The sequence below is a fragment of the Lissotriton helveticus genome, chromosome 12 (assembly GCF_964261635.1).
Source record: "Lissotriton helveticus chromosome 12, aLisHel1.1, whole genome shotgun sequence".
Lineage (NCBI taxonomy): Eukaryota > Metazoa > Chordata > Amphibia > Caudata > Salamandridae > Lissotriton > Lissotriton helveticus.
The window spans coordinates 808,978,799-809,005,751 of NC_136073.1; the positions used below are offsets into that span (position 1 = coordinate 808,978,799).

At 48.9% G+C, this 26,953-nt stretch overlaps 1 protein-coding gene across 2 annotated transcripts in view; it reads left to right on the plus strand.

Moving 5' to 3' along the window:
* The window catches only part of ASH1L (ASH1 like histone lysine methyltransferase), a 709,056-nt gene that overhangs the window by 632,725 nt on the left and 49,378 nt on the right, over positions 1-26,953 (plus strand). For both annotated transcript variants that reach the window (XM_078670708.1, XM_078670709.1), the window contains exon 26: positions 26,454-26,494. In XM_078670708.1, coding sequence (XP_078526834.1) covers positions 26,454-26,494 — 41 coding nt within the window. The remainder of the gene's footprint in view (positions 1-26,453; positions 26,495-26,953) is intronic.

The following is a 26,953-nucleotide window of genomic DNA, read 5'->3' on the forward strand; positions in this document are numbered from 1 at the left end:
AGCCCCGCCCATCATTTTCATTTGGTCGCGTAAGAGTTTATGCTAAACGCTGGCTTCCCATTGAAAATGATGCTTTTTGGCCACTGCCCTTTCTCCCTTTCGTCCGGCCCATCCGGACTGGCTCGTCTGGTTCACGGCTGTCGTGAAGCACTTTCTTATCTTTAGGGGGCCAATCTGTTTCTAATTAGCATGGCCTTAACGGGGTCATGCTAATTAGAAACAGATGCCCCACCCCCTAAAGATAAGAAAGTCTGCAGGCACTACCCTGCACACTGAGGTCTCCTCGCTTTAGCCCCCACCCGCCCCCTTGCCTCGGAGCACACGTAACTTGTTTTATTCTGAGGCTGACGGCTGAATTACTTCACATGCTACATTAGTTCTGTGGGTCCAAATAGAGGTGCCGCACTTTGGTAAAACAAAAAAAAATGCCTTCCCTGTCACAATATTTATTTATTTATTTATTTATTCAAAGTTTTATATAGCGCGAACAAGATCTTTGCAGATATCAGAGCGCTTCACAGAGACAGGGGGTAGTGGCAACAGGAGGGTGACTAAACAGACTATTGGGTACAATATAATAGTCAGTAGCATAATAGGATAGCAGTCATGTACAGATAAAATACCAATAAACAATCAGGTAACCAGTAATATAAGACGGCGCAAAGTCTTTGAGGCGTTGTGTGGGCACAAGGCTGCCTTTCCACCCCACCATGCTCTCCGCGCCTCTAATTGGCGGGCATAGCTCAGTCTGTGCGATACAATGATTAGTCGCCACAATGTGTCGCGTGAGAGGCTCCCGTCCAAGTCCACTGTGCGCCATGCCGTTCACATCTGCACGCCATGAAGCAGCAGCGAAGCAGCTCCCGAAGGCATGGGGATATTGCCCCCGTCACCGTGAAATCCAGGGGGTGGTGAGGGGAGCCATTCGCCTTGTCTCGTTAATGCCTGAAGTCAAACAGCGGTGGGGATTTATGCTGGCTGTGGAGGTGTGGTGAGAGCTCTAACCGCCCCGGAAAAGGCCCCGGAGACCAGGCGAGAATAATATGTATGGGTGTGTCTAGATATACTATTCAAAGAAGCACGCGGTAAAACGTCAACTCGTGTAATGTGCTCTAGACATTTTTTCGATTTTTTTATTTATAGATGAGCCGCCGGTTTCATTCACATTTTGCAGAATTGAGATCGTAGTGCTGTGTCCTTGCACGCTTCCACAACTGCTGCCTTTGGTGCACGGTTTGCATGCATGCGCGCGCTGTAGTTTTGCGGATGAGGGGGCCTGTTATCAATAGTGTATATGTTCTGTTGATATGAGGAATGGTGGTTCAACGTGCCTGGGGTAAGCTTGTGTTCCTCGTGCGTTGTGTGGCTCTGAGAGGGCGTGTGGTGCTGCTGCGGCCGCTGTACCTGTTCAGGGCGCAGGGAGCTCTGCACTGCTGCTGCCGGGGCTGCTGATAGGTACTAGGGCTCATCACAAGGGGGGCCTGGTTAATATCCACATTTCTAACCATCCTCTACGGGGAACATCTTCCTCCCAGGTAAAATTTACTTCCATTGAGAATGCGAAAAACACATTTTTAAAACGGTCCGTTTCGGCCATTTGCTTTGGTTCTCCCTAAAGTGCGGTCTAGTGTGAATGCCGCAGATTGAAGTGCCCAGTTTGTGGGCAGTTTGTGTGCTTCTTCTTTAACACCTTTTTGCTGTGGAGAACACACACTGCACTTTTTGCTGCCTCAATAAAGCCAGTAACTGTAGGGTTTGCTAATACTTGTTTTTAAAACATTGCTTTATATATATATATATATATATATATATATATATATATATATATATATATATATATATATATATATATATATATATATATATATATATATATATATATATATATATATATATATATATATATATATTGGAGGAAAAGCAAGCACATTGTTTTAGGTATCTCAAAACTGTCCATAGAATTCAATATTTTGGGGGTGATCCAACATGTGATTCAGACCAATGGATGAAATTCCTGAGCCAGTTATAAGAATAGCGGAACCGAAGTCCATCAGAGTATTGTATTGTCACTTACAAGGTGCCCTCTGATGAGGTGATGAAGCACTTTGCACATGGGTAGCATGTTACTCCGTGGGATTCATAGAACATTGAAGACATGTTTAAAGGGGAAACGGCCACTACAAACGCGGCCGTTTCCAAGCAAACCTTAACCACGCATGCATTACAACGCATGCGAGGTTACCACGAATACCTTTACTACGAGATACGTAGTAAAGGCATGTGTGTTAAAGGCTGCAATTAGAAAAAGGGGGCTTGGGGGGTCTCCCCCCAAAAATAAATACAATGTGTGTGAAAAAAGGGGGTTTGGGGGGTTCACCCCCCCCCCCCCCCCCAAAAAAACTGCACCTGTTGTAAGGTCCCGAAGTGGAGGCAATCGGCGTTGTTTTAGAGGGATTGGGGGCTGGGGGGGTCACGTAAGGGTACAGGAGAGGGGTATACCCTTTACCAAGAGTATGCCCTTACCATGCATGAATTTACAACGAAAATCGTTGTAAAGGTATGCGTGGTAAAGGAATATTCGTTGGTAATGGTTATGCGTGGAAATAGCATTCCTTTGTAACACATGCGTGGTAAAGGCATGCGTTGCAACAGAATGTGTTGTAACGTCATACAGCCGTTTCAAGCATATCGAGTTAGTGTGTCTTGCTGTTTGTCACGCAATTTGTTGCACAGTCTGCCCTTCCGATAGACATGTTTTGTCATTTTCACATCCAGAGTTCATTTCCACATATGTTAAAAAGGGGAAGTGATTCGCGGTTCTATGCTGCGCCTACACTAGACGGTAATTAATGCTTCAAAAATGGGGGAATGACATTTACAATGCCAATAACTCAAAATCATGTCATTGCGAGACCTATTGCATTGTAAATGCTTGTGTTCGAAGGCATGTGGGCTGCTGAATTCATATCTTGTGCATAGATCGCCGCCTAGTGTTGGGTCCGGATGATTGCACATTGTTGTCCTGGAAGAGTCTTCGAAGTATCACGAGATAGGTGGCTCCTCCCCTGGGCTACAGTGCGCATGGGCATCAACTCCATCCTCAGATTGTTTTTTTCCGCCATTGGGTACGGATGCATATTTGTTAACTCAAGTTCGGAATCGATCAAAACTTTCTTTTTGGCCAAAAGGCCTTTAGTTCTCGTCTGTATTGTCTCGGTCTGTGCCCAGTTCTTGTTTCCAGCTCGGTTCGAGCTGAACCTCCAGTCAGCCGCGTGGCTTTCGGCACTGAAGGCCTGAACGACGCCAGAGGCCTTATCGACAGCCCATCATGGAACGGAGCCCGTTCAAAAGATGTCCCGTCTGCAACTCGAAATATCCTCATATCGACGTCCACCCGGTGTGCAACAAGTGTCTGTCTCCGGATCACGATGAAGCCAACTGTATGGCTTGTTCTCGTTTCCGCTCCAAGAAGACAATTCGACTTCGACGCGCAGCGCGCAAGAAGGCCCAGGAGATGGCACGTGACCCGGTGAACATTTTCGATACCGAGGACGATGAGGGAGTCGAGCAGGAATTTCAAGTATCTGATCCTGCGTCGAAGGTAGACTCCGACTACGATGCAGATGTAGAACTGCTCGACGCTGAAGAAGTCGTCGACGAGGTAGGAGACGACGACGTGGTCTTTGGGGCCGAAGGAGATAGCTCAAGTGAAGAGCAAGACCCGACCGTTGATACGGGGGTCGGGGCCAAGACAATCAATAAGGCTCAGGTCGAGGGATCGCCACATGGCCTTACCCGAGATCGTATCATAAGTTCTACAGCCTTGCCTCAGGGCCCGGCTACGGACATTTCTAGCGAGCCGATGGTTGACCGGTCGAAACCGAAAGAGAAAGCATCGGTGTCTACACAACCGAAAGCACTGGAGGCGAAATAGAAACCGAAAGTGCGTATTGCTTTGGTCGGCTTGAAGTCCTCCAAACTATCGGCGCCGACGAAACAGAAGAGTGTTATCGACCCAGTGGGGTCGCTAAAGGGTGTTGAACCGAAGACTGCGACGTCTAAAAAAACTGGTCAAGCACGTCGAACCGAAAAAGTCGGCGCCGAAGGCCGTCGACACAGGAAAAGGGCTCGGAGCTCAGAAGGTTCTCGATGCTACCAGTCGCCCACACAAGGCTAAAAGCGGTGCGAACCTCGAGTCCACACAGCCGTCCGCCTCCTTTTCAAAGCAGGTGTCGGACTCGCTAAAACGCATTCAGGAGAAAGCTTCAACTGTCGGACCGAAGAATACTCCACCAGCGAAACCTGCCAGTATACCTCCAAAATCGTCGGCGCCCATCCAGTTCACGCTGCCGCCGAAAGTGGTAACAAAGGCCTTCGCCCCTAAGACGGCCGTCGAAGCGCCCAAAAAGGTGTCCACGGTGCCGAAGCCCACAACTGCAGAGGTGGTCACAAAGCATCGTCAGCCTTCGCTTGCAGAGCAGTCGAAACAATTCATCGACGCAGACACCGGTAGACTTTCAATTTACAAACGAAAGATCACCCAGAACAACCTATGGAGTCTTATAAAATTCCTTTAAAAAAGAAGAAGGATTCCACTACGTCACCCCTTCTTGTTGAACCTATTTCGCCACATGGCCAGGACACTGCTCCTATCTCGCCCACTTACTCAGATGTGGAGGCAGGGGAAGGTGACAATGAGGAGTATAATTATCCTATGGACACTGATCCCGAGGATCATAATGAACCCTGGCCGGACACTGCTGACCCAGGAGATCCACACTCTGCCCAAGACAGTCAGGTGTATACTGTAAAGACCTCGCCTACTGAAGACTCAGCGGCGTTTAATGCGCTTATTGAAAAGGCAGCCAAGAATCATGATGTCCAGCTCCATGCTGACCCTGTTGAAGTGGATTTTTTGTTTGACACCTTCTCCACCTCGGAGAGAACTGTCAAGACTCTGCCAATGCTGAAGGGTGTCTTGAAACATGCTGGAGACATTTTTAAGGAAAACACGAGAGCAAGGGTGATAAACCCCAGGATTGAAAAAAAAAAGTACAAGCCAGCTCCTGGGGACCCTACCTATATCAGGGGACAGTTGCCCTTGGACTCTCTGGTTGTTTCAAATGCCCGGAAGAGGGCAAACTCACAGACAACGGGTGATGCTCCTCCCCCTGACAAAGAATCTAAAGTGCTCGAATCATCAGGGAAGAGGGTGGCAGCTCAAGAGGCCAATATCTGGCGCATGTTCAACACTCAGGCACTCTTAGCCAGATATGACAGGGCCCATTACGATACACTTGAGACCCTTTTACAACACTTGCCAGATGAATATAAGGAGGCAGCAGAGATGCTCATACAGGAAGGGAAGCTTATATCAAATGCATCTATCAAGTGTGCACTGGACGCAGCTGACACCGCGGCCAGGGCCATTAACACAAGTGTAATGTTACGGCGACATGCCTGGCTAAGAATCTCCGGTTTCAAGCCATAAATACAAACCACCATACTAAATCAGCCTGTAAATCCAGATCACTTGTTTGGACCGGAGGTGGACACCACCTTGGAAAAGATCAAAAAGGACACTGAGACTGCCAAGTCGATGGGGGCTCTACAGTCGCAGCAGGTGTTCAGGTGTGGTTCTTTTCGTCGCTCAAACAATAGGGGAGTTTCCAGAGGCCAGCTGTCCCAACAAACACAGTACAGTAAAGGAGGCGCCCAATCCACTTACACCAAACAAAGTAGAGGTGGCTATCGTGGGAACAGCGCCAAGGGCCGAGGTCGTGGAAACAACAGCTCCCGATCCTCCGCCACTAACAAACAGTGACGCCTTGTCACTGCCCCCCGACCATACCACGCCGGTCGGGGGGAGACTACAACAGTTTCTGCCGGTCTGGAAATCCATCACTACAGACAGGTGGGTGACAAAGCTTATCCAGTACGGTTATTGTCTGGAGTTAACATCCACTCCACCCAACATATCCCCAAGACACCGTCCTATGTCCACAGAGCATTTGCACTTATTGCAGAAGGAGGTAGTCGTCATGCTGCAGAAAGGAGCAATAGAGCTCGTGTCTGTGGAAGAAAGAGGTACAGGAGTGTACTCACTGTACTTCTTGATCCCAAAGAAGGACGGGTCCCTCAGACCCATACTGGACCTCAGACCCCTAAACCAGTACATTCTATCAGAACACTTTCACATGCTGACTTTGCAGCAAATTCTACCGTTACTCAGTCAGGGAGATTTCCTCGCAACATTAGATCTGAAGGATGCATATTTCCATATTCCGCCACACCCGTCACACAGAAAATACCTCAGGTTCACCATTCACAATCAGCATTATCAATTCTAGGTCCTCCCTTTCGGAGTGACAACGGCGCCCAGGGTCTGTACAAAGTGCCTGGCGACAGTAGCTGCGCTCCTACGGAGACAGAACGTTCACGCCTACCCTTATCTGGACGACTGGCTTGTCCAAGCAAAGTCGTCCAAGCAGTGTGCCGCCCACATGTCCCACACCATTCACCTTCTTCACGGTCTGGGATTCTCACTCAATTATCCAAAGTCCCACCTTCAGCCCGCCCACGTGCGGCAGTATCTGGGCGCGACAATAAATACGCTGGCAGCCAAAGCACAGCCAAATTCAGTGAGGATCAACAGCATTCAATTGCTGATACAAAAATTCAGACCGCAACACTCGCTTCCGGCACGAGTGTTCATGCAGTTGATAGGCATGATGACCTCCTGCATTTTCATAGTCCCGCACGCCAGACTACATATGCGTCCGCTTCAGGAGTGCTTAGCACGTCAGTGGACTCAGACTCACGGACAGTTAAAAGACCTAGTGTTGGTGACCGGTCGGGCATACAACTCTCTGCATTGGTGGAATCCACAAAACCTTTGCAAGGGCCGACCGTTCCAGGAGCCTGTGCCACAGATTGTTCTGACGACGGACGCGTCTCTCCAAGGATGGGGGCTCATGTACTCCATTACACAGTGCAGGGACTATGGACAACGCAGCAGAGGAAGATGCACCACAACCTTCTAGAACTGATGGCTATCTTCATGGCAATGAAAGCATTCAAGGTACATCTGTGCAACAAGGTCGTGTTGATCCGGACGGATAACATGACGGCCATGTACTACATTCAGAAGCAGGGAGGCACACACTCTCCACAGTTGTCTCATCTGGCACAGAGCATGTGGAAGTGGGCCATTCAGAGGAACATCTTCCTCATGGCAGAACACCTCCCAGGCAAAGACAATCAGATGGCGGACCTGCTCAGCAGGTACAGCCACCAAATGCACGAGTGGGAGATACATCCATCAGTGCTCCACCCGTACTTCCAGCAGTGGGGTCATCCAACGATAGACCTATTCGCCACAAAGGAAAACGCCAAATGCCAAAGCTTTGCCGCCAGGTTTCCACACCCACAGTCGCAGGGCAATGCGATATGGATGAACTGGTCAGGCATATTTGCATACGCTTTTCCCCCAGCGCCTCTAATACCGCTGGTGGCACGCAAGCTGAAGCAACACTCAATGACACTCATCCTAGTTGCTCCAACGTGGGCACGCCAACCATGGTACACCACGTTTCTAGAACTATCCGTGGTGCCGCATCAAAGGCTACACCTCACACCCAGCCTTTTGACGCAGAGCCATGGCGACATTCAGCATCCAGATCCGCAACAGCTCAACCTGGCGATCTGGCTCCTGAGGTCTTAGAATTTGGCTACCTCAACTTGCCTCCCGACTGTATGGATATCATAAGAGAGGCAAGAAAGCCCACCACCAGAGCTTGTTATGCGGCAAAATGGAAGCGGTTTGTCATTTATTGTGCAGACCACGACATCAATCCGCTAGACGCATCTACTCACAACATCATTTGTTATCTGCTACACCTATACAAATGCAATCTAGCCTATGCTTCCATTCGTATACATTTGTCCGCAATTGCAGCTTATCTACAAAACAGGCAGCATCTCTCGCTCTTCAGAGTGCCCGCCATTAAAGCTTTTCTGGAGGGACTCAAACAAGTTATTCCTCCCCGGACCCCACCAGCTCCTGAATGGAACTTAAATGTGGTCCTCACCAGGCTCATGGGTCCACCTTTTGAGCCTCTACATTCATGCGAGATTCAGTTCTTAACGTGGAAAGTGGCTTTCCTAATAGCAATCACATCGCTGCGACGCGTTAGTGAACTCCAGGCACTAACTATCCAAGAGCCATTCATACAGATTCACTCCAACAGGGTGGTACTTCGCACTAACCCTAACTTTCTTCCTAAAGTGGTTTCACAGTTCCATATCAATCAGACTATTGAACTGCCTGTGTTCTTCCAAAATCCTGAGTCTGTGGCGGAAAGAATGCTCCACACACTAGACGTCAAAAGAGCTTTAATGTACTACATTGATAGGACCAAAGATTTTCGGAAAACAAAACAACTGTTTGTTGCCTTTTCGCCACAACACAAAGGCAACCCCATTTCCAAAGCAGGTATAGCCAGGTGGATCGTTAAGTGCATTCAAATTTGCTATCACAAAGCCAAGCGTACGTTAACGGTTCCCCCACGGGCCCACTCCACGCGAAAGTTGGGGGCCTCCATGGCTTTCCTTGGAAATATTCCTTTAGAAGACATATGTAGAGCAGCCACATGGTCTACCACACACACATTTACAAAACACTACTGTGTAGATGTGCACTCCAAACAGCAGGCAGCTGTAGGACCGGCTGTTCTCAAAACACTTTTTCAGACTGCTGCAGCTGGCACAGGCGGCCGCCGCTAATGGAGGGACTGCTATGTATTCTATGCACAAGATATGAATTCAGCAGCCCACATGCCTCGAACCGAATATGCTACTTACCAGTATGCATCTGTTCTTGGCATGTAGGGCTGCTGACATTCATATCGCCCACCCTCCTCCCCGGCGCCTGTAGCAGCTGCAGCACTTATAATTACTCTTAGCATGGTCATCACTCACGGTGTTACACTCCATCTTTGCCACAATGGCTAAAAACAATCTGAGGATGGAGTCGATGCCCATGTGCACTGTAGTCCAGGGGAGGAGCCACCTATCTCGTGATACTTCGAAGACTCTTCCAGGACAACAATGTACAATCATCCGGACCCAACACTAGGCGGCGATCTATGCACAAGATATGAATGTCAGCATATAACAGATTGTAGAAGAGAATTATTATTTATTATTATTAGTGAGTTTTGTATCGCGCCTGGTTACCCTTGGGCATCCCCGCGCTCATCCAGAGAAAGACACCATAGCAAGAGACACAAGCATTAGGCAGGGAACAAATGAGTCTTTAAGAGTCTGCGAAAACGTAAGGTGCTCGTCTCGGAGCGCAGGTACAGCGGAAGCGAATTCCACAATGTTGCCACATTTATGGAAAATCTTCTGCCGCCAGTCCTGGCTTTCCTTACTCTCGCAACTTGCAGCAGATGTTGGTGATCTGAACGAAGGGAACGGGGGGCCTTATAGGATTGAACTATATCCCGTAGGATAGGTGGTCCTTTCCCCTGCAAGATTTTGTGGGCCATACAAAGTGCTTTGAATGTCACCCTCTCTCTAACAGGGAGCCAGTGCAGCGCCTTCAGCGCAGGGCGGGCTGATTGACGCCTGGGAAGGTCCATCAGAAGCCTGGCAGCAGCATTTTGTACTCGCTGCAGTTTGTTAAGAGTTGATTCTGGAGCCCCCAGAAACAACGCATTGCTGAAGTCCAGTCGTGAAATGATAAGCCCCTGGATTAGTAACCTCCTGGAGGCTGTTGGGAGGAGAGGTGAGATCTTCCGGGCTGACCGGAGCAGACCGAAACACACGCCTGCGGTCTTTTTAGCGTGTGTCTTGAAGGAAAGGTCCTGCTCCAGCCACACCCCCAAGCTCTTAATCTCTTATTTGGGGGAGGGAGCCGCTCCCAAACAGCTAGGCCAGCTACTAGGGGACAGAGAGGGAGGGGAGTTCCCCAGCATCATCAGTTCAGTTTTTGAACCGTTAAGTTTAAGTGCTGAGCTGCACATCCAAGAAAAGATCTTAGCTAAACATGTGTGCAGCCGGTCGGGTTGGTTTGCCGACTGGGGGAGCCCTACCACCAACTGGGTATCGTCAGCGTAGCTGATGATCTTGATACCCAGTGGCAGCACCACACTCTCCAGTGGGGCCATATAGATGTTGAACAATGTGGGGCTCAACGATGAGCCCTGTGGCACACCACTCTGGAGAGGGACCGATGTTGACTTCTCGTGGCCTTCCCAAACCTCAAACGTCCGGCCTTCCAGAAAGGACACAAACCATTTCAGGGCCATCCCAGAGACCCCCACCCCTGACAGCCGTTGGAGTAACACCTGATGGTCTACGGTGTCAAATGCCGCGCTGAGGTCCAGGAGGATCACTGCCACCGATCCCCCTGAATCTAAAATGCTCCTGGCATTCTCCACGACTCCCAGCAGGGCTGTGTCCGTCCCCTGGCCGGGGCGAAATCCCGTTTGGGAATCACCCAGGAGGGAGTTGGATTCCAGGAAATCCGATAGGCGACTATTCACAAGCTTCTCCGCCACCTTGCTAAGGCCGGGGAGCAAGGAAATAGGCCTAAAGTTAGCAAGGTCGACGGGGTCCAGGCCGGGCTTCTTCAGGAGGGCCTTAACGACCGCTCCCTTCCAACTGGGGGGCACCACTCCTTGGGTGAAAGATAGATTTATAAGGTCCGTCACTGGGCCGCCGATGGTGGGGGCTACCTGCTTCAGATATTTCATCGGTACAGGGTCTTTAGGGGACCCACTCTTCACGGTCGCCAGGACCCCAAGAACTTCTTCCACAGTGACTGGACCGAAGGAGTCCAACTCCACTGACCGCACCCTGGGCTGAGACCCTGGGTAGAAGAACCCTGGGTAGAAGAACCTTAAACAGTGTTCCACTGCACCAGCGCTAAACATGAAGGCGCTCTTATACCGAATCTGCAGTTGTCTTCACCATCATTCTAGCCCTCACAGTCCAGAGATCTTGCTGGTTAACATCACTGCCACTCATTCCCTGATTGTGTCACTTGGTCACTGGTTCCACAGGGACTTTTTTGGGTGACCCAACTGCCAGCATAAAAACAGTAATGCTACCATTATATTTCTATTTATATGCTTCTGCACCAGAAACCCATCTATGCAACATGGTGGAGACTGACCACTATTTTGTAAACAATCTTAATCAGAAAGATAGGGCCTAGTTGGGCCACAGCTGTACTCTGAACTCCAGTGGGCATTACTGTATCCTCTAACTGGCCTTTGGGTCACCCAGAACATGGCCTGGAGGACCACTTGAAACATTTCTTACTGGTTACAGTTGTTTTCTTGGGGTGGTGGATGTTTGCCTTTTTTGGTGTCCCTCGTTTTATTAAAAAAAGTCAAATTAAATTTTAAAAAAGCGCTATGATGCGGTCAGCATCGACTGTGTCAAAGGGCTCTTTTATCCCTTTTTTTTCTTTTTTTTTTTTTAACAGTTTAAGCCATGATGCACTGAAGCTCAACAGCTGTGCAACGTGTAAAAAAACATTGGCAAAGTCAATGCATTTTGCATAGGTGAAACCTATCAGCTTTTCCGGTGCTCTATACACAATATTTCTTACATCATGTTCCTGATTACGTGGATGTGAGGCAGAGTACTGACAGATGGCCTAGAGAAGTTGTATCATTATCCAGTATTGGGGTATCTTTCATAGATTCACATGCCTGAATCATTCCCCGTCGCCGAGGCGGGAGTCCCACGGTATATAAAAAAGAAACAGTTCTGGTCTGCCTTACATTTTTAGCCAGTGAAATAGAGGATATGTAGGCCCACTGCAGGTACGCCACATTTGACCGACGTTCAACAAGAGCTTACATTCGGCTTACATGGCGCAGACCTAAAGTATACATATTAATGGGGTTGAGATTTTTTAGGATATGGCACGAAGCACAAAGAGAAAATGTTGCTCCAGGTACATCACCAAGTGAACAGTGAGTCAAATGCACACAGCCTAAATTCCTCACAGTAGTGCAAATCCCGCTCATTGGCAAGAGTCTAAGACCTTGAAGCCTAGTCTGAATCACCTCACAGCCCATAAAATTCAATGAGAGTCTAGATCTATGCGCAGAGGCTTATTTGAAATGCCTCACATGTGGAGCACCAGTTCAGGCACTGTGTGTAAGCCTCATATCTTCAACAACAGCCTTACTCTTTAAGTGTAATGCTCATATTGGAACTTTATTACCTGCATAAAGAGAAGCTGTGAGGGAAGTGTAGTGTGCTGCTCGTGACTGCTGTTGTGTGAATGGTATGTAAATAAATGCGTGAATGAGGCTCTTTGGGAAATCACTGAAGGAACCACTTCAAAACTTTTTTATTATAAACATTAAGCAAATTTATTTTATTTTACCAATGCCTAAGTCAGTCGGCATGATTTCCCTTAAAAGGATACATTTTCTTAAACTCTGGTAACAGCTATATAAATACAATTTAAACTTTCAGCTTGACGTGTTTTCTCATCCCTGTGTTGTGTGCTTAGACATCACGGTGAGCTGGCATTGCACAAACACACTTGGCCCCAAGGCTCCAGCCCTTCCCCTGCACATAACCCCAGCAATTAATGTTGCTTCAGAGTTAGAAATTATTTAAAGCACACCATAAACACAGCCAGGCAAAAATAGAACGGTGTAACCGCATAATCAGCAATCTGAAAATGGCAGCAAGGCAAGGAGGTCTTGGGGGGTGGGCGGGGCAAGAAATGAGGCGAGAGAGGATGCAATAGCGAGTGGGGAGAGGGTGCCAAGAACAGTGTGAGAATCAGCAATCTGAAAACGGCAGCAAGGCAGGAGAGGTTGGGGGACAGGCAAGCAATGAGGATCGAGTCGGGGTACCAGGAACGATTTGAGAAGAGCACCAGGGAGGAGAGGAGAGGACCTGCAGATGCACATGTATGAAGTGCTAAACAGTAGATTAAAAAAATTACCTTTCAAGTGCGAAGCCAGTGGAAGGGCACTGGCCAGTGATCGGAAACTGTACTTGGGCATTGCTCCTCGACATGGACAGGCAACGCAGGAAGACGTGCAAAGTGAAAGCAGACGACATACTGACCAGTCAAAAGCATTTTAATTAGAGCAACGTTGGAATCAACGAATGGTAAGTATTAGGCGAGTTCTAAGCCCCTTTTAAAAGATTTTGCAAGCACAGCGCAAAAAAAACCTACAAAGGAAACTCAACACATGGCCCATCTGAGCCACCTTGGTTGGCAGCCTGAATCCATCTACCTTTGGGTGCCATCAGGCTCAAGTATGCAGCAGTGCATGTGATTCCTCAACCAGAAGGGTGTTTAGTTTCAGGTTAATTTCATTCAGCAGACCGGATTAAAAGCATGCCTTTTTAATGCAAATTATCTATTTTTTCTCTTTTGGGAGCAAAGCTCCTAGTGTTAGGCTCAGGGCAAAGGGGGATCCGAGTATAGCACCCAAAATACACCCGCAGGGGCGACTGGGTGCAGGATGCTGTTTTGGCGTCAGGTGCCCTGTTTTCAATGGGGATTCTCCGGTTGCAATAAAGACTGCAGGCTCGGGGATGAAGATCTTCTGAAGGCGACCACCGGTTGGAGAGGTAAGTGGGGATGCTAGGACACCGTCGGTTGTGCCACCCAAGGCCGTGGAAGGCCGGGTGCAGGGGTGTCTTTAGGCTTCAGTTTTTCTTACCAGCTCCAGTCGTGGGGGTCCTCCAGAAAGAGACTGCATGCGTCGTTTGGAGAGTCGAGGCAGGTCAGAGATCACTAGAGCTCAGGTGAGGATCACCGGGAGACCTCCTGGTGGTGATGAGCCACTCGAACTCTGCCATGGGCATCGGGTGCAGACTCAGATTTTTGGCTGGGGCCAGTCTGTTCATGAGCAAATCCAGTGCTCACGGGGGACAAAGTCTTGAGTCTGGAAGACAGGGCAGGTCCTTCCGGTTCTTGACGCTGCTGGCTGCAGGACACACCAGGATTTCGCTAAAGCAGGTTCGAGGTGGGGACAGGCCGAGTGGGCTGGGGCCAAGTCAGTGGGCATCCTCCTCCTCTTAGTTGCTTCACAGCTTCTTTGGTCCTTCTTCTTTACTTCTTGGTTGGTTCTTGTCTGTGGAGGCAAGGTTCTTGATTGCCCCTAAATAGTAGATTTAGGGGCATTACAGTTAAGTAAAGGTTGGGACCAATGGGTCCTTTCCTTGGGGTGGGTACACCCCTTATTGTACCACCCTCCAGTGGGAGGGGGCATATGCCTCACTCTGGTTGGCTGGGTCCCCCCATCTGCAAGATGGCGGGGCTGAGAGTTGTGATTCACCTCGCCTCCCCCACCTGAGGGGTGGGGTTGGCAAAGTGGGCACACCTCCCTACCTCACTTGGTTTTCCTGCATATTCTCCCACCCCAAGTGGGGGTCAGAAACAGTGGGGGCTAGTTGCTGGAAGCAGCAAATGGCTGGGGTAGCTCACAAAGGCAGCAAGCCTTTTAAGCTTCCCCTTCATGGACCCTGCCCATCCTGGGGGAGGAGACTTGGCACCTCGTCCCAGGATGTGCATTGTTCCAGACTCCAGAGAGCAGCAGGCTCTCTGCTCAGGTGTCCAGAAACGTGTCTGGTGGTGGGAGCTGGCAAGCAGCCACTCAGCCAGCACACTAGTGTTAGGTTGTTTTTCAGGGGGTATCTCTAAGATGCCCTCTGTAGGAGAGTGGGGTCTGCAATCCCATGGCCAACCCAGATTTTTGCTTTTTGCTTCACTGATTTACGACTTTCCCTGGCTGTGGGCCTGCTAATCAGACCCACATCCTAGCTGTTCTCTCTCTAAATTGCAACCATGTACCTTAGATGCATCTTACCAATTGGTACTGGGCCACCTTATCAGTCCCTGTACAGCATACCTTAGGTATCCAGGGCATAGGTGTACCCAGGGCCTACCAGGGGCTGAAGCATGTATTATGCCACCCCTGGCTGGCCACCCAAACAGACACAACTGGCTGCACGACAGCTGGGGCAAGGTGGTGTAAATACCCTTTGCTTTAGATATAGTATTCCTATATCTAACCCTAAAATGGACACATATATTCCTATCAGTCACTCCTACGGCAGGCCTTATCAATCCTGAAGGCAGAGTGCTTGGAATTATGTGACATGGTGCTCTGGCATGAGCTGAGCCCGTTTGCAGCTTGCGGAACCAAGTCCAAATAGCTGTTCCATGATAACGCTATACCATATACTCTTAAGTGCATTATAATCCTCGCGGTTAAATGCTAACTTTGGTATAGCATTATCAAAACATGTCGAGTAAGGTGTCATACAAATTGGAATACTAACCCCTCGCCAATTCTGGCGACGGGGTTAGCATTCCACCCTTCTAGAGGGACACGACATGTATGTAACTGTGAACCCCGGTTAATGTCAGACATAGCCTCAGCTCCACAAAATGGATGCTGCCACCGAGACACAAGTCTGCCCTCCTGCTGCTGGGAGTCCTTCCAGCAACGGAGGCCTGGACAAAGGGTTTCCTGTCAGGGGCGGTGCTAGCACCATCCCAGACAGGATTTTGTGTATCCCAGGTAGGCAGGGCTGAAAGGAAGGTGACTGCAAGTGGCACCCCAGTGCTCACTGTCCATATGCCGGCTCAAACCAGTTCCTGGGGCACACCAGCCCCTGAGCTGGGGAGAGACCGGACAAAGGAGAGGGGTGTAACCACCCCCCTCCTGGTCCCACTCCTAGGGCAGGACCTAGTCGCGTGCCAGCCCCTTTTCTTAGGATAAAGGTAGGAGCAGGCCCCCTTCCCAAATTAGATCATTCTGAATCTTGAAACTACTTTCCACGAAAGGAACTCTTGACTCTTATGAAGACTCTCCCTTGTGGCTAAGGAGTAGCCAACCTGCACCAGCAGGCACCATCGAAGCTCTTGCGGTTTGCTGTAAGTCCATCCTCCGGATCAAGACTGCCCAGCCTGACGAGACCCGGATTCCCTGCCATCTCTGACCTCTACCTACATCATCCAGCACAGCTGAGATTCGTGGGTGCGACGAGACCCGTGGGACCGGCCATCTTCAAGACCTGCACGACGCTTCTCCAGCACGACCCCCGAGAGACCCTCGAGTGAGTGCACTGGGGTTTGAGAAGCCCTAAACCTAAGCAGCTCCAGCACCGAAGTCCAGCCTCCCAGCATCCACGAGATCTGCGTGGGGCCCTTCTGCTTCTTTGCTGCTTGCCACGTTGTCTGGTCACTTGCCCGTTGGCTAGTGACCCTCTTGACGACGTACCACGACGTTTTCACCGCTGGTCTAGGTCCCCTAGACTGGCCCTTGCTTCCTGTCCAACAAGAAGTACCCTGGACCCTCCTGGTCCACTCTAGACGCCATCTTGACTCCACCGCGTGGGCTTGCCTTTGCCAAGGTTTGTTGCTCAAAACCTGAGTCCAGCATCGCCGACAGCCTCGTGGGACAGCTCGCACCTCCAGCCTGGACGCCGACAACGCCTCCTAGCCCGTGTGACTGCAGAGTCCAGCGTCGCCCACTCACCTGGTCGAGGTGACTTCATCCGGTGCCATCCTGGTGCCCACATAATCACTGGCTAGTGATTAATAACGAAGTCCCCTCTGCTTTCAGGTCGTCTCCTTCACTGATCCAGCCTTGGATCACACCGAACATCTTCACTGGTCGCCTGCCAGCAACTTCTTATTTCACGCTCCATAGACTTCAACGAGGATTCCCGACGTCTTTTGAACCCTATGCAGCCGCGGCCCCTGGGCTAGGTAACTTGAGTATTTCGGTACTCCAGCACAGGTTCACTATCCAAGTGTCCAGATCCTTTGTCGTTTTTAGTCTACCTAGTCGGATTAGTCCGGAAACAGTAACTTTAGAAACGCTAGCATCCATAGACTTCTTCCCGCATCCCGCGTGAGAGTGCACACTCTGCACACGATCTCCCTAGACCTCCTGCTCGTAATCTTAAGGTTCAGTAGTGTTGTCCTAGCGATCCTAAAGCCTCTGGATCTTGTTACTTACCTGCTAGCATTTCGCATTCCACTTTTTGTGTATATGGTTTTTCGTGCCCCTCGGGCATTTGTGTAAATTGTGCAACTTAAAGTATTTTCGTAAGAGTTTTGTATTGTGCTTAGCTCCCTGACTCATAAAGAGTTCAGGGTAGTCTTGTTATAAATAAATATCCTTTATTTCATAACAACTTGTGTGGTGTCCTTTCACTTGGTGTTCAAGGGGTATATGTGATGGTAAAACAGCTGGCTTAACACGCCCTCTAGAGTTTAGCCTAAAGACTGCTCGTGTCCATGCTACTAGGATAGCTGGTCTGAAAGGTTGACTTACAACCAATCATCAATAAGGGTTGTTTGGTAAGATACACAGTGATCACTAGAATAGTGAGCACTATATATCAGGCCAACTTCTCACATTGGTGTGCAGCGGTTGGGATTTGAGCTTGCTGTTGTTTTACCTCGCACGTATCCTAAGAATATCAATTGAAAGATCACATAAGTACCCAGGTACATATAACTTAACTTAGAATACTCTGAGTTCTACTGAACCAGCTGTTGTAGTGTAACAGGGCTTAGCACACCCTGACTACAACTCTTAGCAAGGGATCAGTAGGTAAACCCACAGTGTAGGTAGGTGCATCACTTACACCACACTAGAAGCATGTCTACCCATGGAGAGTCTTCAGAGACTCCCCTTGTGGCTGTTGACCCTCCACAGGTCACTTCCAGATATGCAGGCCTTAGCTTCCAGGAGATGAGACAATTGTGTACCTCCAGGAAACTAAAACAGGGTTCTAACCCTACCACTCCTTTTCTGTTAGGTCTCTTAGAGACTTATGATGCTAGAAAAGCTACTCATACAGATGGGAGCATGCCCCCCTTAGAAGGTACCCCTGGAGATCCTGACCTCACTGAAACTGAGGAAGTAGAGGAGGAGGAGGATGAAGAGGTTATTTCTGGGGATGAGGCAGACAATGGTCCTGAGCTAGTCAGGCTTACTAGGGCCAACTTAGACCTACATAGGGAAGGATCTGGGGGAGCCCCAGTACTGACCCTAAGCAGGCCTAACTTTGGAGTTAGAAGAGATAGGTCTCATTCTAGGGACTCCAATAGATCTGTGCACTCTCATGCCTCTGCTCAGAGGAGAATGATCTCTCCCCAGAGGAGACTGACTTCCCCTCAGAGAAGAGAACATGAAGCAAGGATGAAACAGGCTAATCTGAGGATTCAGAGGGAAGAACTTGCCCTTGCCAAGGAGAAGCTTGCCTTTGCTAGAGAGCAACAGTTAAGTGGGGTAGTCCCCACTGGTGGCAGCAATATCCCTAAGGATAAAGACAGGAGTTTTGATACTAGACACCTGAGTAAAATAGTGCCCCCCTTTAAACAAGGGGATGACATCCACAAATGGATGACTGCTTTGGAGAGGGCCTGCACTGTCCAGTGCATCCCCCAGAGTCAGTGGGCAGCTATTCTGTGGCTCTCCTTTGAAGGTAAAGGTAGAGATAAGCTCCTCACTACTAGAGCTGAGGATGCTAACAATTACCAAGTCTTGAAAAATACACTGATTGATGGGTTTGGCTTAACCACTGAACAGTACAGGTTGCTGTTCAGAGACACCCAGAAAACTCAGTCTCAAGATTGGGCTGACTTTGTAGATTGTGCCACTAAGGCTTTTGAAGGCTGGTTACTGGGAAGTAAAGTTACTGATTACACATGATTGTATAATCTAATTATGAGAGAACAAATCTTAAGTAATTGTCAGAATCAGTTGTTGCATCAGCACCTTATTGACTCAGATCTGACCTCTCCCCAAGAATTGTGAAAGAAGGCAGACAGATGGGTCAGGACAAGGGTCAAGCAGCAGAACCAGAACCAGGGTGGTGGCCAGAAGAAAGCAGATCCCAAGGGTAATGAGAACAAACAAAATGACCAGAAGTCTTCAACAGGGCCCCAACAATCCAAAGAGGGTGGGTCCCAGAAGTCCCAGAATTCCCAAAAGAAGAAAAATGGTCAGAAGAAACCATGGTGCCAGTACTGCAAAAGTAATACTCACTGGTTTAGTGAGTGCACCAAGAAAGGCCCAACTCCTACCACTACTGCCCCTAAGGCACCTGCACCCCCTAGTACAGTTAGTTGTGGTAGTAATCCTCCTAAGGCTATAGTGGGGTTAACCCTGGGAACTGAGGCGGGCTCTGACTTAGTCAGAACACCTACTCAGGCTGTTCTTGTTTGTACTGGGGACATGAATATGACCCCTACAATAAGTCCCAGTACTCTGGGCAAGTACAGGCAGACGCCTTTGATTAATGGAAAAATGGCTCGGGCCTACAGGGACACTTGTGCCAGTGTCACCATGGTGACACCTAACTTTGTGGACCCTGACCAGGTAATACTGGGAGCAGACTACCTGGTCACCAATGCTAGCAATGCCACTACCTCCCATAGTATGGCACTTGTTAACTTCTCCTGGGGAGGGGTAAATGGCCTCAAAAGGGTTGTTGTTAGTTCAGACCTCCCTGTGGACTGTCTTTTGGGCAATGATTTGGAATCCTCCTTATGGTCAGATGTGGAGTATAGGACTCATTTGGAAATGTTAGGTTTGTCAGCACATGTCCTTGCTGTGACTAGGTCACAGGCCAAGAAATGCCCAGCGGAACTAGTGCTGGATCCTGGAACAATGGACCAGACACTAACCAAGAGAAAGAGCAGTAGGGGTAAGGTTGACCCTTCCCCCCTGCCTCAGGAACAGGATCAGCTCTCTCAGGAGACTGACCCCAAGACCCCAGAAGGAACTGTCCTAGAAGAGCTTGAGCCTGAACAGGTTGAGTTTCTTGGGACAGGGGGCCCTTCCAGGGCAGACTTGAGGCAGGCACAGTTAGACTGTTCCTCTCTTGAACCCCTCAGACAGCAGGCTGCTGCTGAGGCTGCAGGGAATGCCACAGGTGCCCATAAAGTGTACTGGGACGATGGACTCCTTTACTCTGAGGCAAGAGACCCCAAGCCTGGTGCTACCAGGAGGCTGGTCATCCCCTTGTCTCTGAGAGGTTTCCTTCTCACCTTGGCCCATGAAATTCCCCTTGCAGGTCACTTAGGCCAGAATAAGACTTGGGACAGGCTTGCCCCACACTTTCACTGGCCCCATATGTCTGAGGACACTAAGAACTTTTGTCGTTTTATGTGTCACCTGCCAAGCCAGTGGCAAATCAGGTGGCACCACAAAGGCCCCCCTTATACCACTACCTGTGGTGGGGGTTCCCTTTGAAAGAGTGGGGATTGACATTGTTGGACCAATGGACCCCCCAACAGCATCTGGGCACAGATTTATACTGGTGGTAGTGGATCATGCCACCAGGTACCCAGAAGCTATTCCCCTTAGAACCACTACAGCTCCTGTTGTGGCAAGGGCCCTGGTTGGAGTTTTCTCCAGAGTGGGGTTCCCTAAGGAGGTGATCTCTGACAGAGGTGCAAACTTTATGTCAGGATACTTGACTGCTATGTGGAAGGAATGTGGTGTCAATTACAAATTCACCGCACCCTATCCCCCACAATGCAATGGGCTTGTTGAAAGATTCAACAAGACCCTCAAAGGGATGATAAAAGGGTTACCAGAAAAGCTTAGGCGAAGATGGGACATCCTTTTACCCTGCCTTCTGTTTGCTTACAGAGAGGTCCCACAGAAGGGGGTTGGTTACAGCCCTTTTGAGCTTTTGTTTGGACATCCTGTAAGAGGACCCCTATGTCTTGTGAAGGAAGGATGGGAGTTACCTCTCAAAAAGCCTAAACTTGACATAGTGGACTATGTACTTGGTCTCCGCTCCAGGATGGCAGAGTACATGGAGAAGGCATCTAAAAACCTTGAGGCCAGCCAGGAACTTCAAAAAGCTTGGCATGACCAAAAGGCTGTCCTAACTGTTTACCATGCAGGACAGAAGGTGTGGGTGTTGGAGCCAGTGGCCCCAGCAGCTCTCCAAGACAAATGGTCTGGACCCCACATCATCATTGAGCAAAAGGGAGAAGTCACCTATTTGGTGGACATGGGAACTCCCAGGAGCCCTCACAGAGTACTTCATGTGAATAGGCTCAAAGCATTTGTTGACAGGGAGGACATGGGCTTGCTCATGGCCACAGATGAGGGACAGGAGGAAGAGAGTGACCCTCTCCCAGACCTGCTCACTCAGAAGCCTGATGATGGGTCAGTGGATGGTGTAGTCTTTTCTGACAGCCTCTCTGAGCATCAGCAACAGGATTGTAGGCAAGTCCTTCAATCCTTCAGACAAATGTTTTCTCTGACCCCCAGTCAGACAAACTGGTGCACACATGAGGTGGACACTGGAGATAGTCTGCCTATAAAGAGTAAAATCTACAGGCAACCTGACCACGTCAGGGACTGCATAAAAACTGAAGTACAAAAGATGTTGGAATTGGGAGTCATTGAACCCTCAGAGAGCCCTTGGGCTAGTCCTGTAGTTCTAGTGCCTAAACCTCACACCCAGGATGGCAAGAGAGAGATGAGGTTTTGCGTAGACTACAGGGGTCTCAATGCTGTCACTAAGGCAGATGCCCATCCAATACCCAGGGCAGATGAACTGATAGATAAGTTGGCTTCTGCAACTTTCTTAAGTACATTTGACCTAACAGCTGGTTATTGGCAAATCCGGGTAGCTGAGGATGCCAAGGCCAAGACAGCATTTTCTACCCCAGGAGGTCATTACCAATTTGTGGTGATGCCCTTTGGTTTGAAAAATGCCCCTGCCACTTTTCAAAGGTTGGTGAACCAAGTTCTCACTGGGTTGGATGACTTTTGTGCAGCATATCTAGATGATATTGCTGTCTTTAGCTCCACCTGGGAGGATCACCTGATCCACCTGAGGAAAGTTTTAGAGGCCCTGCAAACGGCAGGCCTCACTATCAAGGCTACTAAGTGCCAGATAGGGCAGAGCCAAGTTGTATACTTGGGCCACCTTGTAGGTGGAGGCCAAGTTCAACCTCTGGAGAGCAAGATACAGGCCATAAAGGACTGGGCTCCTCCAACCACCCAGACACAGGTCAGAGCTTTCTTGGGCCTGTCTGGTTATTACAGGAAATTTGTCAGAAATTATGGAACCATTGTGACTCCACTTAATGACCTGACAAGTAAGAAAATGCCAAAGAAAGTTCAGTGGACAGTCAGCTGTCAGAAGGCATTCGATGATCTAAAGCAGGCCATGTGCACTGCACCTATTCTCAAGAGTCCAGACTACTCCAAGCCATTCATTGTCCAAACAGATGCTTCTGAGTTGGGTGTGGGAGCTGTTCTATCTCAGCTGAATATTGATGGTCATGACCAGCCCATTGCTTTTATAAGCAGAAGGCTTACCCCTAGAGAGAAACGTTGGTCAGCTATTGAGAGGGAGGCCTTTGCTGTGGTTTGGGCCCTGAAGAAGTTGAGGCCATACTTGTTTGGTACTCACTTCAAAGTTCAGACCGACCATAAGCCCCTCTTATGGCTAAATCAAATGAAGGGTGAAAACCCCAAACTTCTTAGGTGGTCCATTTCCCTACAGGGGATGGACTTTACAGTGGAGCACCGCCCAGGAACTGACCATGGTAATGCAGATGGTCTCTCCAGGTACTTCCACTTAGAGCAAGAAGACTCACCTGGTCAAGGTTAGTTTAATGTCCCTAAGTTGGGGGGGGGTTATGTAGGAGAGTGGGGTCTGCAATCCCATGGCCACCCCAGATTTTTGCTTTTTGCTTCACTGATTTACGACTTTCCCTGGCTGTGGGCCTGCTAATCAGACCCACAGCCTAGCTGTTCTCTCTCTAAATTGCAACCATGTACCTTAGGTGCATCTTACCAATTGGTACTGGGCCACCTTATCAGTCCCTGTACAGCATACCTTAGGTATCCAGGGCATAGGTGTACCCAGGGCCTACCAGGGGCTGAAGCATGTATTATGCCACCCCTGGCTGGCCACCCAAACAGACACAACTGGCTGCACGACAGCTGGGCCAAGGTGGTGTAAACACCCTTTGCTTTAGATATAGTATTCCTATATCTAACCCTAAAATGGACACATATATTCCTATCAGTCACTCCTATGGCAGGCCTTATCAATCCTGAAGGCAGAGTGCTTGGAATTATGTGAGATGGTGCTCTGGCATGAGCTGAGCCCGTTTGCAGCTTGCGGAACCAAGTCCAAATAGCTGTTCCATGATAACGCTATACCATATACTCTTAAGTGCATTATAATCCTCGCGGTTAAATGCTAACTTTGGCATAGCATTATCAAAACATGTCGAGTAAGGTGTCATACGAATTGGAATACTAACCCCTCGCCAATTCTGGCGACGGGGTTAGCATTCCACCCTTCTAGAGGGACACGACATGTATGTAACTGTGAACCCCGGTTAAAGTCAGACATAGCCTCAGCTCCACAAAATGGATGCTGCCACAGAGACACAAGTCTGCCCTCCTTCTGCTGGGAGTCCTTCCAGCAACGGACGCCTGGACAAAGGGTTTCCTGTCAGGGGCGGTGCTAGCACAATCCCAGACAGGATTTTGTGTATCCCAGGTAGGCAGGGCTGAAAGGAAGGTGACTGCAAGTGGCACCCCGGTGCTCACTGTGCATATGCCGGCTCAAACCAGTTCCTGGGGCACACCAGCCCCTGAGCTGGGGAGAGACCGGACAAAGGAGAGGGGTGTAACCACCCCCCTCCTGGTCCCACCCCTAGGGCAGGACCTAGTCGCGTGCCAGCCCCTTTTCTTAGGATAAAGGTAGGAGCAGGCCCCCTTCCCAAATTAGATTGTTCTGAATCTTGAAACTACTTTCCACAAAAGGAACTCTTGACTCTTCTGAAGACTCTCCCTTGTGGCTAACGAGTAGCCACCCTGCACCAGCAGGCACCATCGAAGCTCTTGCGGTTTGCTGTAAGTCCATCCTCCGGATCAAGACTGCCCAGCTCGACGAGACCCGGATTCCCTGCCATCTCTGACCTCTACCTACATCATCCAGCACAGCTGAGATTCGTGGGTGCGACGAGACCCGTGGGACCGGCCATCTTCAAGACCTGCACGACGCTTCTCCAGCACGACCCCCGAGAGACCCTCGAGTGAGTGCACTTGGGTTTGAGAAGCCCTAAACCTAAGCAGCTCCAGCACCGAAGTCCAGCCTCCCAGCATCCACGAGATCTGCGTGGGGCCCTTCTGCTTCTTTGCTGCTTGCCACGATGTCCGGTCACTTGCCCGTTGGCTAGTGACCCTCTTGACGACGTACCACGACGTTTTCACCGCTGGTCTAGGTCCCCTAGACTGGCCCTTGCTTCCTGTCCAACAAGAAGTACCCTGGACCCTCCTGGTCCACTCTAGACGCCATCTTGACTCCACCGCGTGGGCTTGCCTTTGCCAAGGTTTGTTGCTCAAAACCTGAGTCCAGCATCGCCGACAGCCTCGTGGGACAGCTCGCACCTCCAGCCTGGACGCCGACAACGCCTCCTAGCCCGTGTGACTGCAGAGTCCAGCGTCGCCCACTCACCTGGTCGAGGTGACTTCATCCGGTGCCATCCTGGTGCCCACATAATCACTGGCTAGTGATTAAGAACTAAGTCCCCTCTGCTTTCAGGTCGTCTCCTTCACTGATCCAGCCTTGGATCACACCGAACATCTTCACTGGTCGCCTGCCAGCAACTTCTTCTTTCAGGCTCCATAGACTTCAACGAGGATTCCCGACGTCTTTTGAACCCTATGCAGCAGCGGCCCCTGGGCTAGGTAACTTGAGTATTTCGGTACTCCAGCACAGGTTCACTATCCAAGTGTCCAGATCCTTTGTCGTTTTTAGTCTACCTAGTCGGATTCGTCCGGAAACAGTAACTTTAGAAACGCTAGCATCCATAGACTTCTTCCCGCATCCCGCGTGAGAGTGCACACTCTGCACACGATCTCCCTAGACCTCCTGCTCGTAATCTTAAGGTTCATTAGTGTAGTCCTAGCGATCCTGAAGCCTCTGGATCTTGTTACTTACCTGCTAGCATTTCGCATTCCACTGTTTGTGTTTATGGTTTTTCGTGCCCCTCGGGCATTTGTGTAAATTGTGCAACTTAAAGTATTTTCGTAAGAGTTTTGTATTGTGCTTAGCTCCCTGACTCATATAGAGTTCAGGGTAGTCTTGTTATAAATAAATATCCTTTATTTTCATAACAACTTGTGTGGTGTCCTTTCACTTGGTGTTCAAGGGGTATATGTGATGGTAAAACAGCTGGCTTAACACGCCCTCTAGAGTTTAGCCTAAAGACTGCTCGTGTCCATGCTACTAGGATAGCTGGTCTGAAAGGTTGACTTACAACCAATCATCAAAAAGGGTTGTTTGGTATGATACACAGTGATCACTAGAATAGTGAGCACTATATATCAGGCCAACTTCTCACACCCTCTATGTGCATTTTTCATTAAATCCCACACTGGCATCAGTATGGGTTAAATGTGCTGAGAAGTTCGATACCAAACTTCCCAGTTTTCAGTAAAGCCATTATGGTGCTGTGGAGTTCGCCATGACAAACTCCCTGTACCATATACTCTTGATGGCATTACTGCACTTACAGTGTCTAAGTATCGGCTTAGACCAGTTAGGGGTACAAGGCTCATGCACCTGTACCCTCACCACTGGTATAGTGCAACCAGCTAGAGGGGTTCACTTTGTTCTGCACCAAAACATGCAGCCTGCAATGGCAGAGTGTGTGTGTGTGTGTGTGTCTGTCTGTCTGTCTGTCCTCTAAGGGTGGCACATTAAGTACTGCAGCCCTTAGGGGCCTTCCCTGGCCACAGTCCCCTTCATACCTATCGTACCATTTACAAGGGACTGACCTGTGGCCAAAGAGTGCCAATTGGGTTTTAGGGAAAGAACATTGGCCCTGGGTGCCTAATTGGCTGGATCCCAGGGCACACTCAAAGTACATCAACAGTTTGGCAAAAAGTGGGGGTGACCTGCAAAAAAAGGGCACTTTCTCAGTCTGATACTAAGAGCAAGCTCAAAGGATTGGCATTGGAAGCATTTTTGTTTTCCTCCATGAGCTCTCCCTCCTCAGTGTTTTTATTTCTGTCTGTGGTTGCTAGCTATGAATAAAGCTATGGTACATTTTCCTTTTGCTGGTTTCATTGTGTCAAAATTCTGACCTAATTGTTATTTGCAGAGTCACGACCTCTTAAACAATATGCTACCAAGCATGTTGCATGTTATGTAATTGATCAACTAGTCCTTTGAGTCTCCAAAGGAGATGTTAAAGACACCAAACAAGTTGTATTGGAAGGAACAAAAAGATTCTATACTAATATTTGCTTGTTGAAAAACAGTTTACATTGTTGAAGTGCCATGTTTAACTCTGGTACACATATGAATTAAGTATTTTTTAAAACTGTCCCTCATCTTTACCTTTGATTTTGAATTGCATCTTCATTTATTTCTAGCCTCATTATGTTCCGGACAACTACAAACGTAATGGTGGAAGGTGAGTTGCGTTAAGGGGTTTAGTTAATGCCACTATATTCCTTATCCGACAGAAAAAATAATAGCATGTAAATGAAATTTACATTCCATATTCTCCAAATGTTTCAAAAGATGTAACCTCCTCACTTTCTCTTGCAATAATGTACAGAGTTGACCTTTGATATATATTACGTGACAAATCACCACAATTCTATTGTGACAACATATGCATAGTTTTGTTTTCAATGCCATTGATCTGGAAATATAGTTTGGCAGCATAAAGAAGATATTTCTAGTTCATTTCTAAACCATCATACACCCAATTAGAACATTTCAACACTATACAAATAACTGAAGTTCAGAGAATTACGACAAAGGCTGCTAGAACAGGACGATAGTCACATTTCCTGAAAGAAAATATCCAGACTTTAAAACGGTACCGCACTAGCCTTAAAATAATATGTTTCAGTCTGCTTCCATT